Here is a 20,715-nt window from a genome sequence, read left to right as displayed (position 1 = left end):
GCTTAGGGATCTGTAACATTTTTTCCACAAGGTTGTTAATAGCTTGCTGTTCTTTTGAGAACTCTTTGTTCAAATTCCCGAATGACTTCTGGTGAGAAATATTTGATACAAAGATATTTCTCTTCTTATCATAGGTACATTAATTTTGTTTGTGCAGAAGCTTTTCATTTTCCTGTTCGTATTTTATCTTCTGTAATTGAACCTATCTCTTGGGTTAAGAATATGTCTGTTAACCATAGCTGTGTAAGGTATATGACCTGTTCCTCTTACAATTTTATGATATGATTTTTAATATTAAGGTAACATATCCATTCAGAATGTATGGTGTAATAAAAGTGTTTGGTATTGCTCTAAATCTAATTTTTCTGGCCTCGACTCCTTACAAGTTTGACAATCCACATGCAGTTATTCCTATTGGGGAAGTTTTGGATTTCTCAAAGAAAGCTGCTTCTGGGGCGGCCCCACCTGTCCAATGTGCTGTTCAAGGTAACCTTACAGGAGGCCCTGGCCCAGGCCCCACAGTGGAAGGCCAGCCCCTGGCTGTGACAAGCAAGACCCTGGCAGCAGAACTGAGAACTAGGAAGGGCTCTAAGAACAACACAAACACTGACAAAAGTTCACTCATTTTATTTGCTTTTCCAAGTGTGGTTGCAGGTGTTACAGAGTCTAGTCAGGCAAAGTCTGAAAATGTGAGTCCCTGCTCTGAGTAACACAACATTGGTTTGACAAGGCACTGCAGGGAAATCCACCCCGGAGGGGACAATTCTAGCTGCCCAGTCAGCATCAGGGAGACTGTGAGAGTGAGTGAGTGAGTGAGTGTGTGTGTGTGTGTGTGTGTGTGTGTGTGTGTGTGTGTGCAGAGGTCCTGAGAGTTCTGATCAACATGAGAAAGCCAAGCAAACCCTGAGAATCCTGGGAGGAGAGGCTCCCCTCCCCCTCATTTTTGGCTCCCATCCAGAACACAGCACTCAAGGCTTCACTGTAGAACAGCAGGTCTCCCCAGCTAAAGGCGAGGGCATCAGACCATTGGAGGGGGTCCCAGGGCTTTGGGGTCTGCACCTCCTTCCTTCCAGGGTCTTGGGACCCTTTGGGGAAAGTCTGGTGAAGAGCTTGGGGCAGTCCCCAGGGCCCCATGATAAGTGGATACAAAAGACACTTTCTTCTTCCTCCCCTCCCAGAGTAAAGGCTTATCTTACTCAGGGCTGAGACACTGTGTTCAACAAGGACTAGGCCTGTATGCAGGGGAAGGCACTTCCTTGGGAAAGAAAAGCAAACATTTTTGCTTCAAAAATCATGAGCTGATGTCTCCAACCGGCCTCCAGGGGCAGAAACCCAACCCTCAGGGGAGCCTGGGTGCAGATGGCCACCCCCAGCTCAGCCTTCACAGGAGAGAAGTGTCTCCTGGTTGTCCCCAGGGGACACCGGGGTGACTTCAGAAAAGTTGTGGTGGGTGCTGAGGGAGAGAGCAGGGGCTCAGAGGAGGAAGGAAGAGGAGCCCAGAAGGGGCGGGCTCTAAAGACAGTTGGCTAGGCCCCACCTGCAGCGACTCCATTTGTGAGCAATTGTTTCAGAGCCACGAAAAAGGGGACTTTCACATCTCACTTGACTTTAGGATCCAAATACTTGTGAAGTCACTTCATCCTCATCCAGGGCAGATGGACTACTTGGGGGCAAATTCCCCAACAGCAGAGGCATTTCTATTTCTCCCCTCCCCCACCCCCAAAGCTTCCCCAGGGAATTTGGGCCTATTAAACAATTCTCCACCTCAAAAAAAAAAAAAAATACACATTTCATTCCAAAACACTGGAATCTTTCTGACAATGTGTGATACAGGGGCTACAGATGATACAGAAGTAGAAAATAATTCAGATTATAAAGGCTCTGCTTGGCACAGGGTCCTGAGGAGGGCACTTCACAAGTGATAATCGGCCAGTATTGAGAGTCATTGTATTTCCTTTGGGCCCCCCAAAGGAACTCCTGAGGTTTGTGTATCTATAGGGCTAAGCCTGGACTTAACCCTGGCAGCCAGAGAGAACCGGGATTCCTGAAGAATTCCCTAGAAGAGGCTGCCAGGCAGTGCAGGGATCAGCCCTCGGGAGGGCTCCCACTCTGGGCCCTCCCTCCTCATGATTTATACTTGCTCCCACTGCAGTTCACTCATTTCAGAGAATTACAGGGTGTTGGGAAGGAGGGATGACAGAACAAAAAGAAGGCGTTAGGGGGACCAGCAGTTCTATACAGGTGATCTCAAAAGGAACAAAAAGTCACCTTTTCATTGGGTTTAGAAGTAACACACTCAGCAGGTTATGGTTTGGCCTTAAGGTGGGGTAGAATAGTTTTTTAGCAAAATGTTCATATTTTGTCTCTACCTCTAGGGATTCTCTCTGTATTCTGGGCCAGGAGCCAGAACTGGGTTCTAGGACCTGCTCTGCAAATAACTCATAATATGATCTTGGGCAAATGAATTCCTTGGGCCTCTATTTCCTCAACTGTCAAAAATGGGAAGGTTGTGTTATAGTACCCCTGAGATCCCCTTCTAAATTTGACATGGGAGGATTCTCCAGGCCTTCTGGCTCCTTTCCAGTTTCAGCAATCTTCCTCCTTCCAACCCATCTGGATCTTGCCCTCTGCTCTCTCACTATCTCATACAGGACTGCTCCCTCCTGCCCTTCTATGGACCCTCCAAGGCTCTGAGTTAATGATTCCCAGGCTATACCTGCCAGACATCTTCCTGGAACTGCTAATGTTTCACAACCAGATTTATTTGTTTTGAAGAATGTACCATATGGCATCTTTTGGAGGGAGGAGTAGGGAGGGAGGCGCAGAGATTGTATTCCATAAAGGTTTGAGATGAAATCAAAGAAGCAGGTGTCAAACCTCCATAAAAGGGAGAAATTACAGCATTGGAAGAGGAAGGCCAAAGGATGGAAGCTCAGGTTTCTTAAAGGGGACAACTGTGTCGTGGACTAGGAGAGTCAGAGCTGGACTTTGGAAATTCATCTTCCAGGTTATTACTGAGGCCCAGAGCAGGGAAGGGGACTACTGATGGCAGAGTCAGGATTGGAATCCAGATGTCCCCACAGTCCAGGGCTCTCTCACCATATGCCTTTCATTGAGAAAACATTAAGGTGCCTATTAGCTCAGAAGTGCCATTCGAGGGCCATCCATGGGATTCTAGGACCCACTGCCACGGAGATACTAAAAGAACTGTGATTTAGCTCTCAGTGCCCAAAGCCTGGGAGCAAGACACACACTCTTAACTGAAGCAAAGACTCATGGATTCTCTTCCAAGGATCCAACTCCTCCTCCTTTGATCCAGCTCTATTTGACGCTGTCTTTCCATGCCGGGACACCTGTCTGCTCTATGGAAATCCCCCAGCAAGTCTTTTGGAGACCTCCACAGCTCCCACAGACCTAGGCTAACCCAAACCTCATTCCCCAAGTCAGCCCTGTCCAAAAGAGTCCAGAGGACCGGGAATCTGAAATCAAGGCAAGAGACACAAGTGCTTTGCAAAGAATACCGAGTTGTGGTTCCCAAAATAGAGATGAGCTAGATGAATGGATTTAACCAAAGGAGAAAATGAAAAAGTTGGCAGTGATGAATGAAATGTTTAATTTAAATCAGATTAAATAAAATGAGCTGGATACCACAATTACTGTGATCACTATACAAAATTTACTAAGGACAAGATATGAGACCCTTTTCTACAGATGGGACTCAGCTACTTACTCATCTGCAAAATCAACAATTATAGAATAAGTTATATTTCTAGTAAATAAAATCACACAATGCTTTAAACATGGATTGGAAGTCAAAACCAAAAGATAAAAACAAAAACAAACCCCCCAAATGAGCACGACCTTTGTGAGAGGAAAAGCTTTCTACCCAGAGACAGGTGACTGACACAAATGTGTTGGGACCAGGTGCCCCCACCCAAGGCTTCTGTGGTTCCCAGGCGCCCCAGCCTAACTCATCCTCCTCTCCAGTTGGTTTCTAAGTTCATCTTCAGGAGACATTCCAGAGTATTTATATTGGAAGGTTGATGAGCCATAAACTTCACAGACATCCTGTTTTTAAAAAACTTAAATAAGAGGGTTTACAATAGGAAATTGTCCATGTCCATGTGTACACACCACACACATACACACACACACACACACACACACACACACACACACACACACACACACACACACTCCTCCTCCAAGAGTGGGGGAATATTCAGAACCAAGTTTAACAGACCAAGAACTCAGACCTTGCTCAGAGAGGACTTAGGACTTCAGGAGAGAGTTAAGTGGGAAGAGGTCCGCTTCCTGGGGGAGTATTGTTGATAAATCAGCCACAACAGGTTCTGCAAGACTGCTGAATATTGCTGACTTATATCGGAATGCTGGGCAGTGCAAAGCCTGGGAACTTTAATCTGTGGGTCACTGAGGACCCTTTGCAAGACTTCTTACTCAGCTCAGCCACAAATCTCCCATTCTTTCCCTTTGCTGTTCCCTGGTCAGAGGAAGCCAAGAATTTTTGAAAGGAATTCAAAATGGATCCCCATTTTCAGTATATGCATGTTTTCCAAAGATTCAGTAGCTCTAGAAGTAATAACTAAACATTTCTATAAGAATGCTTTAAATTTTGCAAAGCACTTCACATACATGATCTCTTAGAAGCCTCACAACAGCCCTGTGAGGTAGGTACTATAGGTATTATACTCATTTGATAGAGGAGACTGTGGCCCCTGGGCAGGATGTGAACCCAGGCCTCCCTAAGTGCAAATCCAGCACTTGATATGCTACCATATTGTCTCCAAAGGAAGAGAAAAGAGTAGAAATTGCTCATAGCTTTTAAAAAAAATACCTTGCCATTTTCCTTCATTAGAAAAATGAATTTCAAAAAAAAAAAGAAAATGAATTTCATAAAAAAAGAATTAATGCTGAGATGTGCTGATAGGATGGCTCTTACTGAGTCCTGTTCCAGCAGCTTTCATGTGCACATAGTAAATTCTTATTTATTTTAAAAACAAAAAGGTTTACAAAAGAAATGGTGGATTACTTGAGCAGAGTTTGAGAAGATGCTTATATTACTTATTGGCGATTTAACTGTCTTCAGGACACAGCTCAGCAATGCCTGGTCTCATTTTTGCTCTAAGGGACATTGCCCCCCTATTGCACAACACAATTTCTGGCCACTTTTTCTGGGCTGGGGGCTTGACCTGCTGCTAACTTTTTCAACTTTGGCTGGAAGGTCCAATGCCTGGCTCCCTCCTGGTCCTTCCTATCTGCCTCCCCACATTAAGGCCCACAATGCTCTCATTGCCAAGTTCTGACCCAAAGGATTGAAAACCAAAGTTGTCTTGGAGGGTCTTTCCCTTGTTTGATGGCACTCCCCTCCCTAAGTCCCACTCTTCTGGGTTAAATCTAAGAAGGAGGGAGAAGACTGTACAGTTTTAGTATTGCTTGGAAATGCCCTTTGGAAATGATTATTTAATGAACTCATCACCAGTTCTTAAAATAAAGTCCATACAAGGGAGCTTTCCCTCCTTCACTACAGAGAAGGATAGTACAGAAAAGATAATACAAAATAATGAGTTATTCTCAACGTTAGCTGGGATGCGTTTGTCTCTTACTACCAGGAGGGCAGACAAACAATCCCAAATGGCAGACAGTGGCTGCTGCAATGTTTTTTCATCTCAATGAAAATGTTGTATTGTATTAAAAAAAATACTCTCAAAGCAAAACATCCCACTCACACATACAAAATCAAACAATATTTTTCTCCCAGGCAACACAAAGCCTCTGCTCTGAGCATGGGTGGGAGAGTTGGCAAGGAGGGTGTGCAGCTGGGAATGGGACACCTCCCTCCACACTCCAGACAGCAAGAGAAATGGATCTCAGCCGGGTTCCCTGAGATACTGGAACAATGGTGAGTCTCCTAGATCCACATTTTTGGGCTGAACCTTTGGTGCTGAGGGAAAGAAACTGAAACCCAACTTGAAACAAAACAAATTAAAAAATACTTTGCCTTATCATGTTTGACTTTTAACCAAAAAAAAAAAAAAATTATAACTTAATCTGCATCCCAACTAGTCTTAAAATGGAAACTGTCCCATCCCAGACCTTGCAGGTTTGTCTGTTTTCTGTTACTTCATATAAAGGCCTGGCAAAATCCCTTGCTCGGCCTTGTAGGTGAAGGACCAAGCAGGCACTGTGGGGAGGGGAAGGTCATCATCCAGTTTCCCCCTAACCAAACATTCCAGTTCCAGATGTCAGGCCTGAACATCTGGACCCCAGCATATAGTCAAGTCTGTTGATATCACTTGACTAATGGATAGACTCTGCAGAAAGTTTGGCCACTTCAGGAAACAAAATAAATGGTTGCAGCTGGTTTTCAAAAAAGAGAATGAAAGGAAAGGAGAAGGAGAAAGAGAAACCTTGACTCCTTTCCTTGAATCAATGTCCCCGGCGCAAAGGAAGGGGAAGGGGATGCATCAGAGAAATGGAGCAAAGCCAAGTTTGTGTGCTTGCGTCTTTAGTTCCCTTGCTAGGCAGCAGGGCTGGATGGCGTACCTAGAGTCCAGAGCAGGAGGAGCCTGTTCCCACGTGACTGTGACAATCCGCCAACGTCCTGCTCAGGACTGGGAGCTGTAGTCGATCTGGTCTTCAGACTGCTCCAGCATGTCCAGCATCTCTTCGATGATGGCTTGCAGGGCTCGGCCCAACTGATCTGCATTATAAGGTTTTCCTAGTGGAGGGACGTGCACAAACGCAGATCGGCCGTGGCTCTGGTACAAGGAGGTGTAGTAAGTAAAGTCGCAGAGATACCTAAGGTTTGGGAAGAAGGGAGGAGAAACACGCCGGGGAGCATTCAGTGACCAGAAGTTAGTTACAATGACCTGTGTCAAGCCCAAGCCTTTCAGGATGGAGGAGCCGTCATGGCTGGTCTCAATGGGCAAGAGGGAGAATTTCCTCACTGGGCTGGGATCAAGGTGGTGCTGAGGGACAACAGTCACTGAGACATTTTAACATGTCTGTGGATACCATCAATTGTCAGCCCCCAGGATTACACGCAGGCCTCAAATGGAGAAGACTACTCTAGTCTATACACCTGTAGACTCGAGTCTTGGTTTGCTGTTTGAGAAAGCCTGAAGAAGAGAAGCCTTTGAAATGAGCTCTAGTTCCAGGCTTTTGGATAGGAAGGGAAATGCTTTATAAATATGATCTCACTTGATCCTTATGACAAACCCAGGAAGTAGGGGCTCTCATTCCCACAGATGAAGCGACCAGCCTCACAGAAGCTTGGCCCGCATTACAGAGCTAAGAAGTGTCTGAGGCTGGATTTGAAATCAGGTCCTCCTGACTCCAGGCTCAGTGCCCTGTGCTACTGATTACAGTGGGGAAAAAGAGAAATAAGACTTATTCTAGTTGGCCCCAGAAGGCCAACGTGGAAGTAATGAGTCACAGGGAACTGAGTTTTAGTTCCTCATCCAGAAGTTCCCAAACAGTCATACCTGTCTTACAGTGGAATGGGCTGCTTCAAACAGGTAACAAATTCCCTGTACTAGAGGTCTTGACCACTTTATTAGGAATGTGGATAAGAAGCAGGGTAGGCTGAATAGTTCTTGGGGCCTTTCTAAATCTAAGAGTCTGTGATTCCACCCAAATATGGCTGCTCTAGAGAAGAAATTCAGCCCCAGACCACAGGATGACCCCCAACTGCCCAGAATAAAAAATTATAAAATCGGAGGACTGAGAATTTAAAGTCACCTAGTCATCCCTTCATCCTACAGATGAAGAAAGTGAGAGGAAAATCCAGGAAGCATATCCCATGAGCTCTGAGCCTTGCAAGGGGCCTGTCCTACCTGCCAGCATCCTGGGAGATGGTCACTGTGACATCCAGACCCAGGGTGGTCACTCGCTTGCAGACAGCATCCATGTCAATGATGGAGTCAATACATTCTGGCCCATTCTCTACACAGCAGTGGGAGCCAGGGCAGAAAAGGCAGTTGTCCAGCCCTTTGTATCCGTTGTTGTGGCCACATTTTTCCAAGGTCACTGTTGTTGCCATGCCAGACACCCCTACATGGACTACCAGCTGCAGAGGAATGATGCGCTTAACAGTGGTGGGAACTAGATATCATTAGAGATAATAGTAAATACCTATTCTCTGTTTCAGTCTGAACTTAAGGAAATGATTTGAGTCAGTAGCAGAGCTGGGGCAACTGTGAAATATTTGTGAGACCCAGCACGCATCTACCCTTGCCTTGCTAAGTGGAAGACAGCACAAAATGCATCATGAGTTTTTTGGAAGGCCAGGCAAGGTCTTTCACGTAGGATAATATGGCAATATTATAATATTATTATATATTTCATATATAATGGCCTAGTTGGGAGATTCATGGAAAAGAAGGCAGTTAGTACAAAAAGTCAAACTACACCAGATTCTAGGATTTAAGTTGAGATAGCTTAAGATTTCAGGACTCTATAACCTAGCTCTATCCTTTCTAAATTGTCTGTTAAATACTAACTAAAATTCCAGTCTTTGCCTATAGTACTGGTAGAATCACAAATGGACACCATCTTTTTGAAGAATAATTTGGCAATATGTAAGAGTTATAAAAATACCCATACTCTTTGGTCTATTTTTATGACTAAACTATAAGAACAATATCCAAAACAAAAAGCACCAACTATTCAACAATACACATTATTGATGACTGAGAATGCACCAGAAACAAATTTAATGTCCAACTGAGAAAGTGATTAACAAAAACCTATGCTATATTAAAATAACACAGTATCATGAGACAATGAAGAATAAAAGACATGAAGAAAATAAAGAAATATAATAAGACCTAAAATAGCAGGTGAAGGAAGCAGAACCAGTGACACGTGGGCTACAGCTGTGTGTGAAAAGGCAGACAAGAACAGAGTGAGCAGCCCAGACAAAGGACAGAGTTCTGCCCAAGAGACACCTGACTCTGATAGAGCTAAGCTGGTTAGGGAGAGTGGGAGAGGCCCTCCTCAAGAGTCTGACCTCCTGCTGACAGCCCACTTGTTGGGGCCGATTATGGATTCACATTCAGAATGCTCAGTAGTAACTGGGAGCGCTGGAAGGAGACATCATTCATGGTTCCAGTATAAATCTCAGCACATATTTTACTATTACTCGTGGAAGTAATGGTCTAACCTGATACAGTTTACAACACTTCAGAGATTCATCACTTTCTCAAAGTGGGAACCTTCGTCGTCAATGTCAGACCGCAAGGGTGAATTGGCCATGACCCAAAAATCCATCACCTACCTTACCTAGATAAACCTTCCCCAGTTTAGGTCCTCGAATGGTGGACAGGTGTGCACTACTGCTCTATACACAAAGCTCCAGCTTGGTAGGATCTGCTAAAGTTTATGCTTCCCTGGCATATAGCCTTGGAAAACTCTTAAATGGAGGAACCGGGTCAGGTGCCAGGATTATTAAATTTGGATATCTCAGGCCTTGCCTGGGAGGGAAAAGTATCTTTTGGGACATCTTCCTGCACTCCCCAAGCCCCACCACACAAACAGTTCCACTAGTATTAAGCCTAAGATGGGAATGTGCTGGTAAAGCACATGGTTGTGAGTGCAAAAGGAGGCTCGGTGCTGGCGCAGGAGAGATGAGATGTGCCCAATGGCACGGAGAACACTTTCCCAGCTACTGCAGTGACAATACAAAACCTGACTTCTGGAGAGGGGCTGTTGTGTGCACAAGACTGAGTTACAATTTAGGGAAGCCTCTGTCTGTCATGGGGGAAGGGTGGATGTGGGGAGAAGGGACTGCTTCCTCACTCACTTGAGGACTGTGCTTTTCCCATAGGGCAGGTATGAGCCTCTGGACTGTTTGGTATTCCACAGGAATTTCATACACGTGAAGGTCCACACTGTCTCCTAGTCCCAGCTTCTCCAGCTCCTGAAAAAGAATGGAGACAGTTAAAAGCTAGGGTCACCATTTCCATAAAGAAGGCTTTGAACATGGGAGGGAAAAGATACTTGTCAGTTATGTTCCAAAGGCTACAGAAATGGTTCCCTATTCTCAAAGCTTTCAGAAAGAAAGGCATTGGCAACACTGGACAAAGAGAACCAACATTGGCCTTGGGTTGGTCTAGGCTGCTGCTGATCCATTCCCTGAATGCTGGGATTTGCCAAAGCTAAGCAATCTTCTTGGGCAATGTGAAGCCCTACTGAGAGGAGGGAAGTGAACCCTGAAATTGTGTCCCCTTTAATCTGTAGAAGAAGGGTGATTGGGATCTCATGCTGTCCAGAAAAGCAGACCTCTCCTAGACAATACCCAGTTATCTGGCCAGAGATGTGGTCGCAGCCTCTATTGAGTTGAAGATTAGTCTGGGACCATTCCCAGGAGCTCAGACTCCAAGATAAATACTCTCTTTTCCACTGGAAACCTAGGCCTGGGGCACTAATTGAAGCCCGAGCTCAGACTGCTAATAAAAAACAACTCTTAACTCGAATCTCTGCAGAAGTCCGGAGCAGGATTATGCTCTGCCAAGAAAGCCAAGGAAGTTCTTTGCTTGGCAAGGCTGCCTGACAGGACTCCTGCCCACTGAGAAGACATTCTCTTCTCAGGGTTAACCTTTGTTATTTCCCTGACAGGACCTTACCCATCGAGGAGCCTGTCTTCCTAGCAAAGCTGGCTTTTCATGGCTGATAGAATTCCCTTCTGCCTAAGATTTTCGGGTTTGTTTTGTACTGGTCCTGTGTCTCCGACCAGAGCGGATTTCCCAGTTCTTGCACCTCTTCACTGACAGTAGCCTCATCCCTACTACCCAGAGAGGCAGAGAACTAAGAAGGGTCTGTCTCAAGAAAAACATGCCCCTGATTCTGGGCCCCGTGGACCAGTCAGAAAGGAGAGGATAGTTCTGCCAGCCCAGAAGAGCAGAATGAGGTTCAGCTCATGAGCAAGTCTTTCCTTCTAACTTCCTGATCTGTCCCAGACACCACGGTTCTTTGTGTAGCTGGCTTTCCTGGCCTGCCTATTCCCACCCCCTAGGCCTCCACACCTTTTCCATCCATCTCCATCCTCCTTTCAGCCTCTTTTCCTGCTTCTCCATTCTACCCACAGCTGCCAGACTGATTTTCCTAAGCTTTTAAAGGGGGCATGCTACATTCCTCCTCAAGCAACCCCGGCAGTTTCCTATGGCCTCCAAGAGCACCTAAAGCCCTTAGGAGTTTGGCTCTTGCCTCCCATTCCAGGCTTATTTCCACATTTACCTATTCTCATTTCTGGTCATTTTCCATATATAACATTCCATCTCTAGCTTCCATACCTTTACCCAGACTGTATCCCATGGCTAGAACATACCCCAGCTTCCTTCCATGTTAGCTCAAACTTCATTTCAGGAATGAGACCTCTCATCCTCCACATTTTTACTTCCCTCTCCATGATGTATTTTGTGTATATTTATCTTTATTTGTCTGTAAGCTTGTTGTTTCTCTTCAGGTAGGATAGAAGCTTCTGTTTCTTTTTTTTTTCTTATTATCCTCAATACCTGGTATAGAACATGGAGCACCCACAGTAGGTGTTTTATAGGCTCACAGATGGGTTTGCTCTGGTTAAACTTTCCATCTCAGCACCTGCCATTCCATCCTTCAGCTCTGGGCCTTTTTTCCCCGTGCCAGAATTCTCTCTTTTCATCTCTGGCTCCTTGGAATCCCTAGATTCCTTCAGAGTTCAGCTCAGGACCATCTCTGACATGAAGCCTTCTTCCCTCCCTTCCTCCCTCTTTCTTTCCTTCTTTTCTTTCAAATAATAAATCCTAATAGTTTCTGCTATCAAAAAACTCACATTCTAACGGGGATCACAACACAGAGAGGAGTTTGTAGTTGTAGTTTGGTTATAGATGTCCCATAGTCCTTAGGTATAGCAAAGCAGAAGCTAATATTGCCTCTACTTTAATGTCATCCGAAAAGTCTTTCTTGAACTCCCAGGTGGTTGTTAGCAGTCTTCCCACATCTCCCAAAAGAAAGCAGCACTCGTTGTCAATGTACATATTTTATCTCTCTGATGGAATATAAACTCCTTGAGGGTAGCAACTATTTCTTTCTTTTCTTTTCCTTTCTTTTTTGGACTTTAAAAAATCTCCATCATGCTGTGTTAATAAAGGTGTTTTTGTTTTTGTTTTTTTGCTAATAACATTTTAAAAATAATTTAAATACATATAAATATAGTTATATTGTATATTCTTATATTGCTGAAATTTTTCTCTGTATCTTTTTAATCCCTCCTCCCAGAAAGCCTTCTATTATAAGAAATATTTTTTCCCAAAAGAGGAAAAACCCCCAGTAAAACCAATCAGGAGAAGGAAAGAATGTGCTTTCCTCAGTGATTTTCCACATTTTTAGACCCTCACCTCTACAGAATAGCAGGAAGAAGTGTCTTCTGGTATTTGAAGCCAACCTTGCTCTTTGAAGTTTTGCAACAGTGAATTTCGATTGTTTTGTGATTGTTCTTTCTTTTTTGTCTTTACAGCTGTTTTACATATATTGTTTTTGCAGCTCTGTTCACTTCACTATATTTGTTCATTTAAGTTTAGAGTTCTTATTCATCACGTTTGTAATTTTTTATGGCACAGTAAGAATCCATCATGTTCTTATATCATAATTTGTTTTGTCATCCCCCAATCAATGGCATTTACTTTGTTTTCAGTTTTTGCTGCTACAAAAATATCTAAATTTCTTGGTGTAGAGATGGGGGCTTTCTTTTTTGTCAGTGAACCCCTTCTTGATATACCAAGCAGAGAATGCTTACTGAATTAATTTAAATCAGACCTGTGCAATGCCTTAAGACCTTTCCCAATGTGATTCCAGCTTACATCCCCATCAAAACTAGGTGGTTGGGCCAAAATATGCTAATCTTTCTCTTGGATTTGGCCTACCAACTGAGCTAAACCTTGAAAAAAATCTAGCTATTCCAAGAGGTCAGAGGTAAAAACAGACATCCTGGCATAAGAAAAAGGCCCAGAGCTGAAAGATAGCCTGGTGGATACTGAGTTTTTGTCTGGTTTTGCTGATGTTGTAACCTCCCATATCTGAAATAGACTGCTCACCCTGTCCCCAAGAGCCCAAATCTCTGCTGAACTTCCTTTCTTCCAAGCCCAACTTAGATATCACCTCTTCAGGAAAGCCTTCTTTAAATCATCCACGTGAAAGAAATATCTTCCTTCACACACTCTTCAAATTTCTCATAGCATTTGGCCTATATCTCTCCTCTTTATAATCTCACACAAAATGACATAAAAAGAAAATCTTAAGAACTCATGGAGTCTGAATGTAGATCAAAGCATACTATTTTTTAAGTTATTGTTTTTGTCTGTGTTTTCTTTTACAATACAAATAAATAAATGTTTTGCATGACTGCACATGTGTAACCTATATCAAATTGCTTGCTGTCAGAAGGAGGGAAGAGAGAAGAGAGGAAGAGAATATGGAACTCAAAGTTTTAAAAATTAATTTTAAAAATTGGTTTTTTTTACATATAATTGTTTTAAAAAAAAAGAAAATATTGAAAAAATCCCATCTTACTCTCATGTGTTGTCCACATTTCCTTTTCTCATTAGATAGTAGGTTCTATGAAAGAAGTAACTGCATAAGAGAAGGGATTGCATTATATTACTTTCTATACTCTTATGGTATAACACAATTGTTTGCACATAGTAGGTAGTTAACATATTCATTACACTGAACCAACAAAAGAATGAAGTGTCAGAGTTAATTTTTCTTCACTGCAGTTCTGTAATCACTTGGCAGAGATACTTTGTTGGGATTTCTGTTCCAGCATGGTTGGTTGGACTTCATGGTCTTTAAGGTACTTTCCAATTCTAAAAAGCTCTGATTTTAAGTAATCAGATTAAGGCTTTTTGATATTTTAAAAATATGCTACTATTTACTATCGAGAAGAAAAGTGAACCCACAAGAGGATTTACCTTCCTGTATTATAAAACTTCATTCACTGAAAATTATATGTGGATTGGACTTATTTCATTAGAATCAGTCAGAATTAAAGTGTGAATGGGTTTTCCATATGTGAATGTTTCTGAGAAATCAGTTAGAACTGGGAGTGAGAGCTCCATGCCAGCCATGAGAGGGAGAGGCAGAAGGGGTGGAGGGAGTGGGCAGGCAAGAGAATTGTAAATAACCTCTAGATTTTTGCAAGATACATTTTGGGTTCAGAAAGCATGAGTCGAATACTTGAAAGTATTCCAGACAAAGAAGCCAGAGAGTGCTTTAACTAAAGGAGTCTACCTTAGGGGTGAGCAGCCAGGAAAGAGCCCACTTTGGGAAAAGTCAGAGAACAGAAGCCCATACTTCTCAGTTTTGCATTTAAGGTCTTCCATAATCTGGTCATAAATCAATTTTCCAGCCTTATATTCCACTAACTCAGAAACCCAACTTAAATTCTGTGTTCTTTAGAGCTTCTCCTAATTTACCCCAGTCAGGAAAAAAAAAAAAAAAAAAAAAAAAAAAAAAAAAAAAAAAAAAAAAAGATCTCTTCTATCCCTCTCTGAATGGGCCATCACGTTTCTTGTGCCTTCGGAAGTCCTCATCACATTTATAATTATGGGCGCATATGCTATCCTCCTTGAAGGTTGGGGGTTTTATATTAGCTATTTTCGTCTCTCCCCAGAGCTTAGCAGCAGATCTTGCACGTGGCAGATGGTCAATAAATATTTGTTGAATGAATAAATGAAAGGACAGAGTCCAAGAGAATGACTAAGTGGCTTCTGAGACCAAGGTAAGTCTACTTGACTGAAAGGGTAACCAAGGGAATGAAAGAAAGATAAACTGGCTTCAAATGGAGACATGAGGAAGTGCTGAGGAGGGCAACAGAGTTTAGAGGAAAGAATATCAGAGCAGGAGTTAGGTCAGGCCACAGACCTGATGTGGATGGACTGTGTGACTTTGCTAGGGAACTTGTTTCCTTATCTGAAAAATGGGTTCCAGAGTTTTAAGATTCTGTGTTCTTATACCTCTGATCTTCTGAGATTCAATGTTCTCAGGCCCATTCTAGCTCTGTTATTCTTTGCTGAGAAGCTACATAACGCAGTGGGCAGAATGCTAGACTTGGTACTTGGGTCAGACTCTCCTCTGACACAGAATAGCTGTTGGATCCAAGAGATCTTTTAATCAATATAAATCTCAATTGCTTAACTAGTAAAATAAGAACACTACTATCCAATACCACTTGGGGGGCTATTGGGTAGCTCAAATGTGAAAATAAATGGTTTTGTGAGGAAAACAAATAATAATAGGCAATTGATTTGTTGATTTTTTAAAAAAGAAAACCTTTTTACCAGTATCAAAAATGAAAGGGTGAATTTACCACCAATAAAGGGAAAATAAAAGTAATTAGTAGCTACATACATAAATTTTTTTAAAAATACACCCACTTATAATAGAAGGTATTTTATTAAGTAATCCTTTTCAGCTCTTAGATTCTGCTTTAAGATCCCTCCTACTCTGACAGTTGATGATGCTGAACAACTGCAAAAGCAGGATGAACCTGCCCCAAGTTCAACAGAACAATGTGAAACTATATTCCTGTAACTCCCTTAATGTGTTTCCTGTAGTACCCACCTACAATGGAAAAATAGTCTGTGCATGTTTAACAGCTGAGTTCCGGGTTACAGGGCTAGAGGGGTGGTGAAGAAATAAAGCAAAAAGAAAAAAATATATAATTTCAGGGGAATAGTTTTGATGAGAGAAACTCTGATTCTCTGGGTGCTAGGAATAGAGTCACCCAAGAATGGTAGGAACATCCAGGGGATTTTCTATTTGAGAACTCAAATTTCATCTTAAGAAATACTATAGCAGGGATTCCTTTTAACATATATTAAATCGATATTTCTAGAAGTAGGTTTCAGAGCCATCACGCTGGGCATGTAGTAGAACAGCATCAATAGGACCAATTTATGCTTATGGAGCAAAGCTACTAGCTTTCACTGATTCTCACACCACTTGAGCGGAGTGGGGGGGGGGGGCCTTATAGACATAGAAATGGGAGCAGAAAGGCAAGAGACAATAAAACAGCCAATTTTAGTCCAAAGAAACTTCAAGCTGATGTTGTCCAATCCCTCTCCCGCCTTTCTAGATGGGGAAACAGAGGCCAGCAGAGATGTAGGGAATTGCCCAAGATCACAGAGCTAGCTAAGCGTCATCATCAGAACTCAGGCCTACAAAACATCCCCCTAGCCAAGTCCAATAACTCTTTTCATGACCCTATCCTCTTGCCTGAGAAAGTTCACTTCAACACGTGGGTCTCCATGGCCATGGAAGGGAGGAAAATATGTTCTGAGAACACGTGGCTGCTGCATGCTCTGTGTGACGCCCTTACATGGCAGGCCATGGGAAGATAGGAGATAACAAGCGCCAACAATGTGGTTCTGTTAGGACTCTAATCTCTGTGGAACAGAACAGAAACTGACTGCCACTTTTATCCTTCACGTGGTGATTTAGCAGTAAAACTTAGAAAAATCTTAGCACTCCATCTAAGTCATCTCAACCCTCTGGCCAAAGTTTTTTTTTTTTTTTTATCAGAACATTAGGCAGGCGAATAAATAATTTCTAAGGGCTGTTCCAACTCAGGGTGTAAGAAAGTTCCTGCCTCTGCATAAGAATCTAACTTGGTCTTATAAACTTAAACTACCCTCTCCTGGACTCAATTTCCCCATCTGTAAAAAGGAGTTGTCCTAGGTGGCCTCAAGCTCCCTTTCAGCTCCATGTAGTTTTACCAAGCATAATGCAGGTTGCTCAAGCTTCGAGCCTTGGGCCTTGGCCTGAGCTTGCCAGAAACACTCCCTTTTCTCATCTCTTTATCTCTAATCCCTACCTCCCTTCCAGACTCCTCAGGCTCAGTCACCATCTGCTCTACAAAGTTTCTCCTGCCGCCCCCACCTTCCCCAGCTGTGCCAGCTCTCCACAGTTCCACAGAAAGTACTTTGTGAGTACTTTGTATTCTTTTATCTGTCTACGTGTTATACTCTCAAGGGGAACACCAGGTTCCGGAGCAAAGCTACTAGCTTTCACTGATTCTCACACCACCTGAGCGGAGTGGGGGGGGGGGGGGGGGACTTATAGACCTAAATGCTGGTTAGATTAAGTATCTCCAAAGATATACATGAAATCCACTGTTTAGCAAAAATAATAACCGAAAAAAAAAAGGGAGAAATAATGGATCTAAAGCAGGCTAAATTTAGTGATCAAGAAAGTCAGAAATGGAAGGAACCAGAGACTGACTACATAATATTGGAGATGAGAAGGTCCTTAAACTCTTTACTAGCTTATAAACTTCTCAAATGCCAGGGCTATGCCTAATTGTGATCCTGTAATTCCCCAGATCACAGTGTTTAATCCTACCAGAAGTATTAAAAATAAATGCTGAACCCTTTGATCCAGCAGGGTCTCTACTGGACCTGTATCCCAAAAAGATCATAAAAAAGGGAAAAGGACCCACATGTGAAAAAACATTTGTGGCAGCCCTTTTTGTAGTGGCAAGAAACTGGAAACTGAGCAGATGCCCATCAGTTGGGGAATGGCTGAATAAGTTATGGTGTATGAATGTTATGTAATATTATTGTTCTGTAAGAAATGACCAGCAGGGTTATTGGGCTTATATACCAAAGAAATACTAAAGAGCGGAAAGGGACCTGTATGTGCCAAAATGTTTGTGGCAGCTCTTTTTGTTGTAGCTAGAAACTGAAAGATGAATGGATGTCTAGCAATTGGAGAATGGTTGGGTAAATTGTGGCATATGAAGGTTATGGAATATTATTGCTCTGTAAGAAATGACCAGCAGGAGGAATACAGAGAGGCTTGGAGAGACTTACATCAACTGATGCTGAGTGAAATGAATAGAACCAGAAGATCGCTGTACACTTCAATGCTGTATGAGGATGTATTCTGATGGAAGTGGAAATCTTCAACATAAAGAAGATCCAACTCACTTCCAGTTGATCAATGATGGACAGAAACAACTACACCCAAAGAAGGAACACTGGGAATTGAATGTAAATTGTTAGCACTACTGTCTATCCAGGTTACTTATACCTTTGGAATCTAATACTTAATATGCAATAAGAAAATGGTATTTACACACATATATTGTATCTAGGTTATATTGTAACACATGTAAAATGTATGGGATTGCCTGTCATCGGGGGAGGGAGTGGAGGGAGGGGGTGGGATAATTTGGAAAAAATGAATACAAGGGATATGTTATAAAAAAAATTGCTCATGCATATATACTGTGGAAAAAAAATTCTAAATAAAAAATATATTAAAAAAAAAAAGAAAGAAAGAAATGACCAGCAGGATGAGTACAGAAAGGCCTGGAGAGACTTACATGAATTGATGCAAAGTGAAGCGAGAAGAATTAAGAGAACATTGTACAAGGCAACAACAAGATTATGTGATGATCAACTGTGATGGACATGGCCCTTTTTTAACAATGAGGTGACTCAGGCTAATTACAATAGACTTGGGATGGAGAGAGCCACCTGCATCTAGACAGAAGATATGGGGACTGAATGAGGATCACAACATAGTATGTTCACTTTTTATTGTTGTTTGCTTGCTTTTTTTCTTTCTCAGTTTTTCCCTTTTTGATCTGTTTTTTTTTTTTTTAATTTTGTACAGCATGACAAATGTGGAAACACATATAGAAGAACTGCACATGTTTAACCTATATTGGATTACTTGCTGTCTAGGGGAGGAAAGTGGGGGGAAAGGAAGGAAGAAAAATTTGAAACACAATGTTTTGCAAGGGTGAGTGCTGAAAACTATCTTTGCATGTATTTTGAAAATTAAAAGCTATTATTAAAAATAAAAAAGTGCTAATTTGATAGAACAGAACTGGAATAGAACATAGAACATAGAATGTCAGCACTAAAAGAAATCTTAGACATCATTTAATCCAACTTTCTGATATTACAGATATAAAGACTAAGACCAAAAGGCAAATAACTGTAAACTTTGAAATTAAAGTTCTTAAAACTTTGTTAAGTGATGCAGAAATTAGTTTTATCGGTTAAGAAAACTCTTAGGTTGGCCAAACGGATGTTAGAAAAAAAGACAAGAAAAAATCCTCTAGCAGCTGGCTAAAAAATACCCAGGGGAAGTTCTGTTTTAGACTATCTAAGCCAACAACCTTTTTTTAAAAAATTCTTAAGATGTTGAAAGGGAAAAAAAAAGACTAATTTCCCTAAATTCTAAATTGGTTTATTAAAAACTATGCCTTTATTTAAAAGACTATTTAAGACTTGTTCAGGGAATCTCTCTAATGGATCTAAGAGGAACTATACTTTCCTAAATTCACATCACCTTAAAAGCCTGTGGGCAATTAGTTCTGTAGCAGAAGATTTGAGGGGGGAATTAGGTAAGGAAGGGGATCATAGAAGCCAAATCCTCCCAATTTACTTAATGAAATTACTTTGCCATGGGACTTTGTCAGAAAGGAGGCCTCTTTCATGGATCTCTGCCCCTAATTGAGGAATCTGCAGCATCTTGGGATGGCAAGGCAGCTCCTGATGGATCCCCTCAACAAATGTGGAAGTGAAAGATGATTACCTCCTGCACATCAAGGAGGATAGATTCTTATTGGGGACCCTTCCTGCTATAAATGGCTCTGTTTACTCTCATTGAGCTTCTTCTCTTTCTAGGACTCCCAGAGTTTAACTTCAGGCAGAGAACTCAAGGGAGGATTTTTCTCCTCTTTCCCTGCAAGCAGATGGTACCCAAACAAATGATAATATGATTGCCTGAGGAAGTTTGGTGCTGGCCACTTTTGTTGGCTGAAGTCCTTCCCATCAAGTTGGTGGGACCAGTCAGGTTTGAAGCAAATGTGAAATTTTTGTCTAGTAATCCCACAATTTTTTTTATGTTGTGGGAGAATATGAGTGTAATGGAATTGTGTGTGTGAGTGTGTGTGTATAAAATGGGATCTTTAAAAAGTTTTACATACTTGGGCCACTGTATTTACTATTTTTTAAAATAACAGCTTTTTATTTTCGAAATGTTTGCAAAAATTGTTTTCAACATTCACTCTTGTAAAACCTTGTGTTCCAAATTTTTTCTCCTTTCCTTGCCTCCCCCCAGATAGTAAGTAATCAAATATATGTTCAATATGTGCAGTTCTTCTATACATATTTCCACATTTATCATGCTGCACAAAAAAATCATATCCAAAAGGGAAAAAAATGAGAAAGAAAAAAAATCAAGCAAACAACAATAAAAAAGATGAAAATACTATGCTGTGATCCACATTCAGTCTCCATAGTCCTCTCTCTGGATGTGGATGCCTCTCTCCATCCCAAATCTATTGGAATTGGCCTGAATCACCTCATTGTTGTAAAAAGCCAAGTCCATCACAATTGATCATCACATAATCTTGTTATTGCTGTATACAATGTTCTCTTAGTTCTACTCCTTTCACTGTAAGTCTCTCCAGGCCTTTCTGAAATTATCCTGCTGGTTGTTTCTTACAGAACAATAATATTCCATAACTTCCATATACTATAACTTATTCAGCCATTCTCCAATTGATGGGCATCCACTCAGTTTTCAGTTTCTGGCCACTACACAAAGGGCTGCCACAAACATTTTTACACATGCAAGTCCCTTTCTCTCCTTTAAGATCTCTTTGGTATCAGACCCAGTAGAGACACTGCTGATCAAAGG

The 20,715-nt window shown here is 41.9% G+C and overlaps 1 protein-coding gene across 1 annotated transcript in view; it reads right to left on the bottom strand.

Annotated features, from left to right (window-relative positions):
- Positions 1-3,589: 3,589 nt before the first annotated feature.
- The window catches only part of PGPEP1 (pyroglutamyl-peptidase I), a 32,618-nt gene continuing 15,492 nt past the window's right edge, over positions 3,590-20,715 (bottom strand). The window contains exons 3-5 of the mRNA XM_074302584.1: positions 9,824-9,940; positions 7,857-8,089; positions 3,590-6,819 (exon numbers count right to left, since the gene is read on the bottom strand). Of these exons, the coding sequence (XP_074158685.1) occupies positions 6,627-6,819; positions 7,857-8,089; positions 9,824-9,940 (543 nt within the window). The 3' untranslated portion in view covers positions 3,590-6,626. The remainder of the gene's footprint in view (positions 6,820-7,856; positions 8,090-9,823; positions 9,941-20,715) is intronic.

Source organism: Sminthopsis crassicaudata, chromosome 1, assembly GCF_048593235.1.
Source record: "Sminthopsis crassicaudata isolate SCR6 chromosome 1, ASM4859323v1, whole genome shotgun sequence".
Classification (NCBI taxonomy): Eukaryota; Metazoa; Chordata; class Mammalia; order Dasyuromorphia; family Dasyuridae; genus Sminthopsis; species Sminthopsis crassicaudata.
Note: the sequence above shows the minus strand (reverse complement) of the source record. Positions and strands in the feature narration are given on the sequence as shown.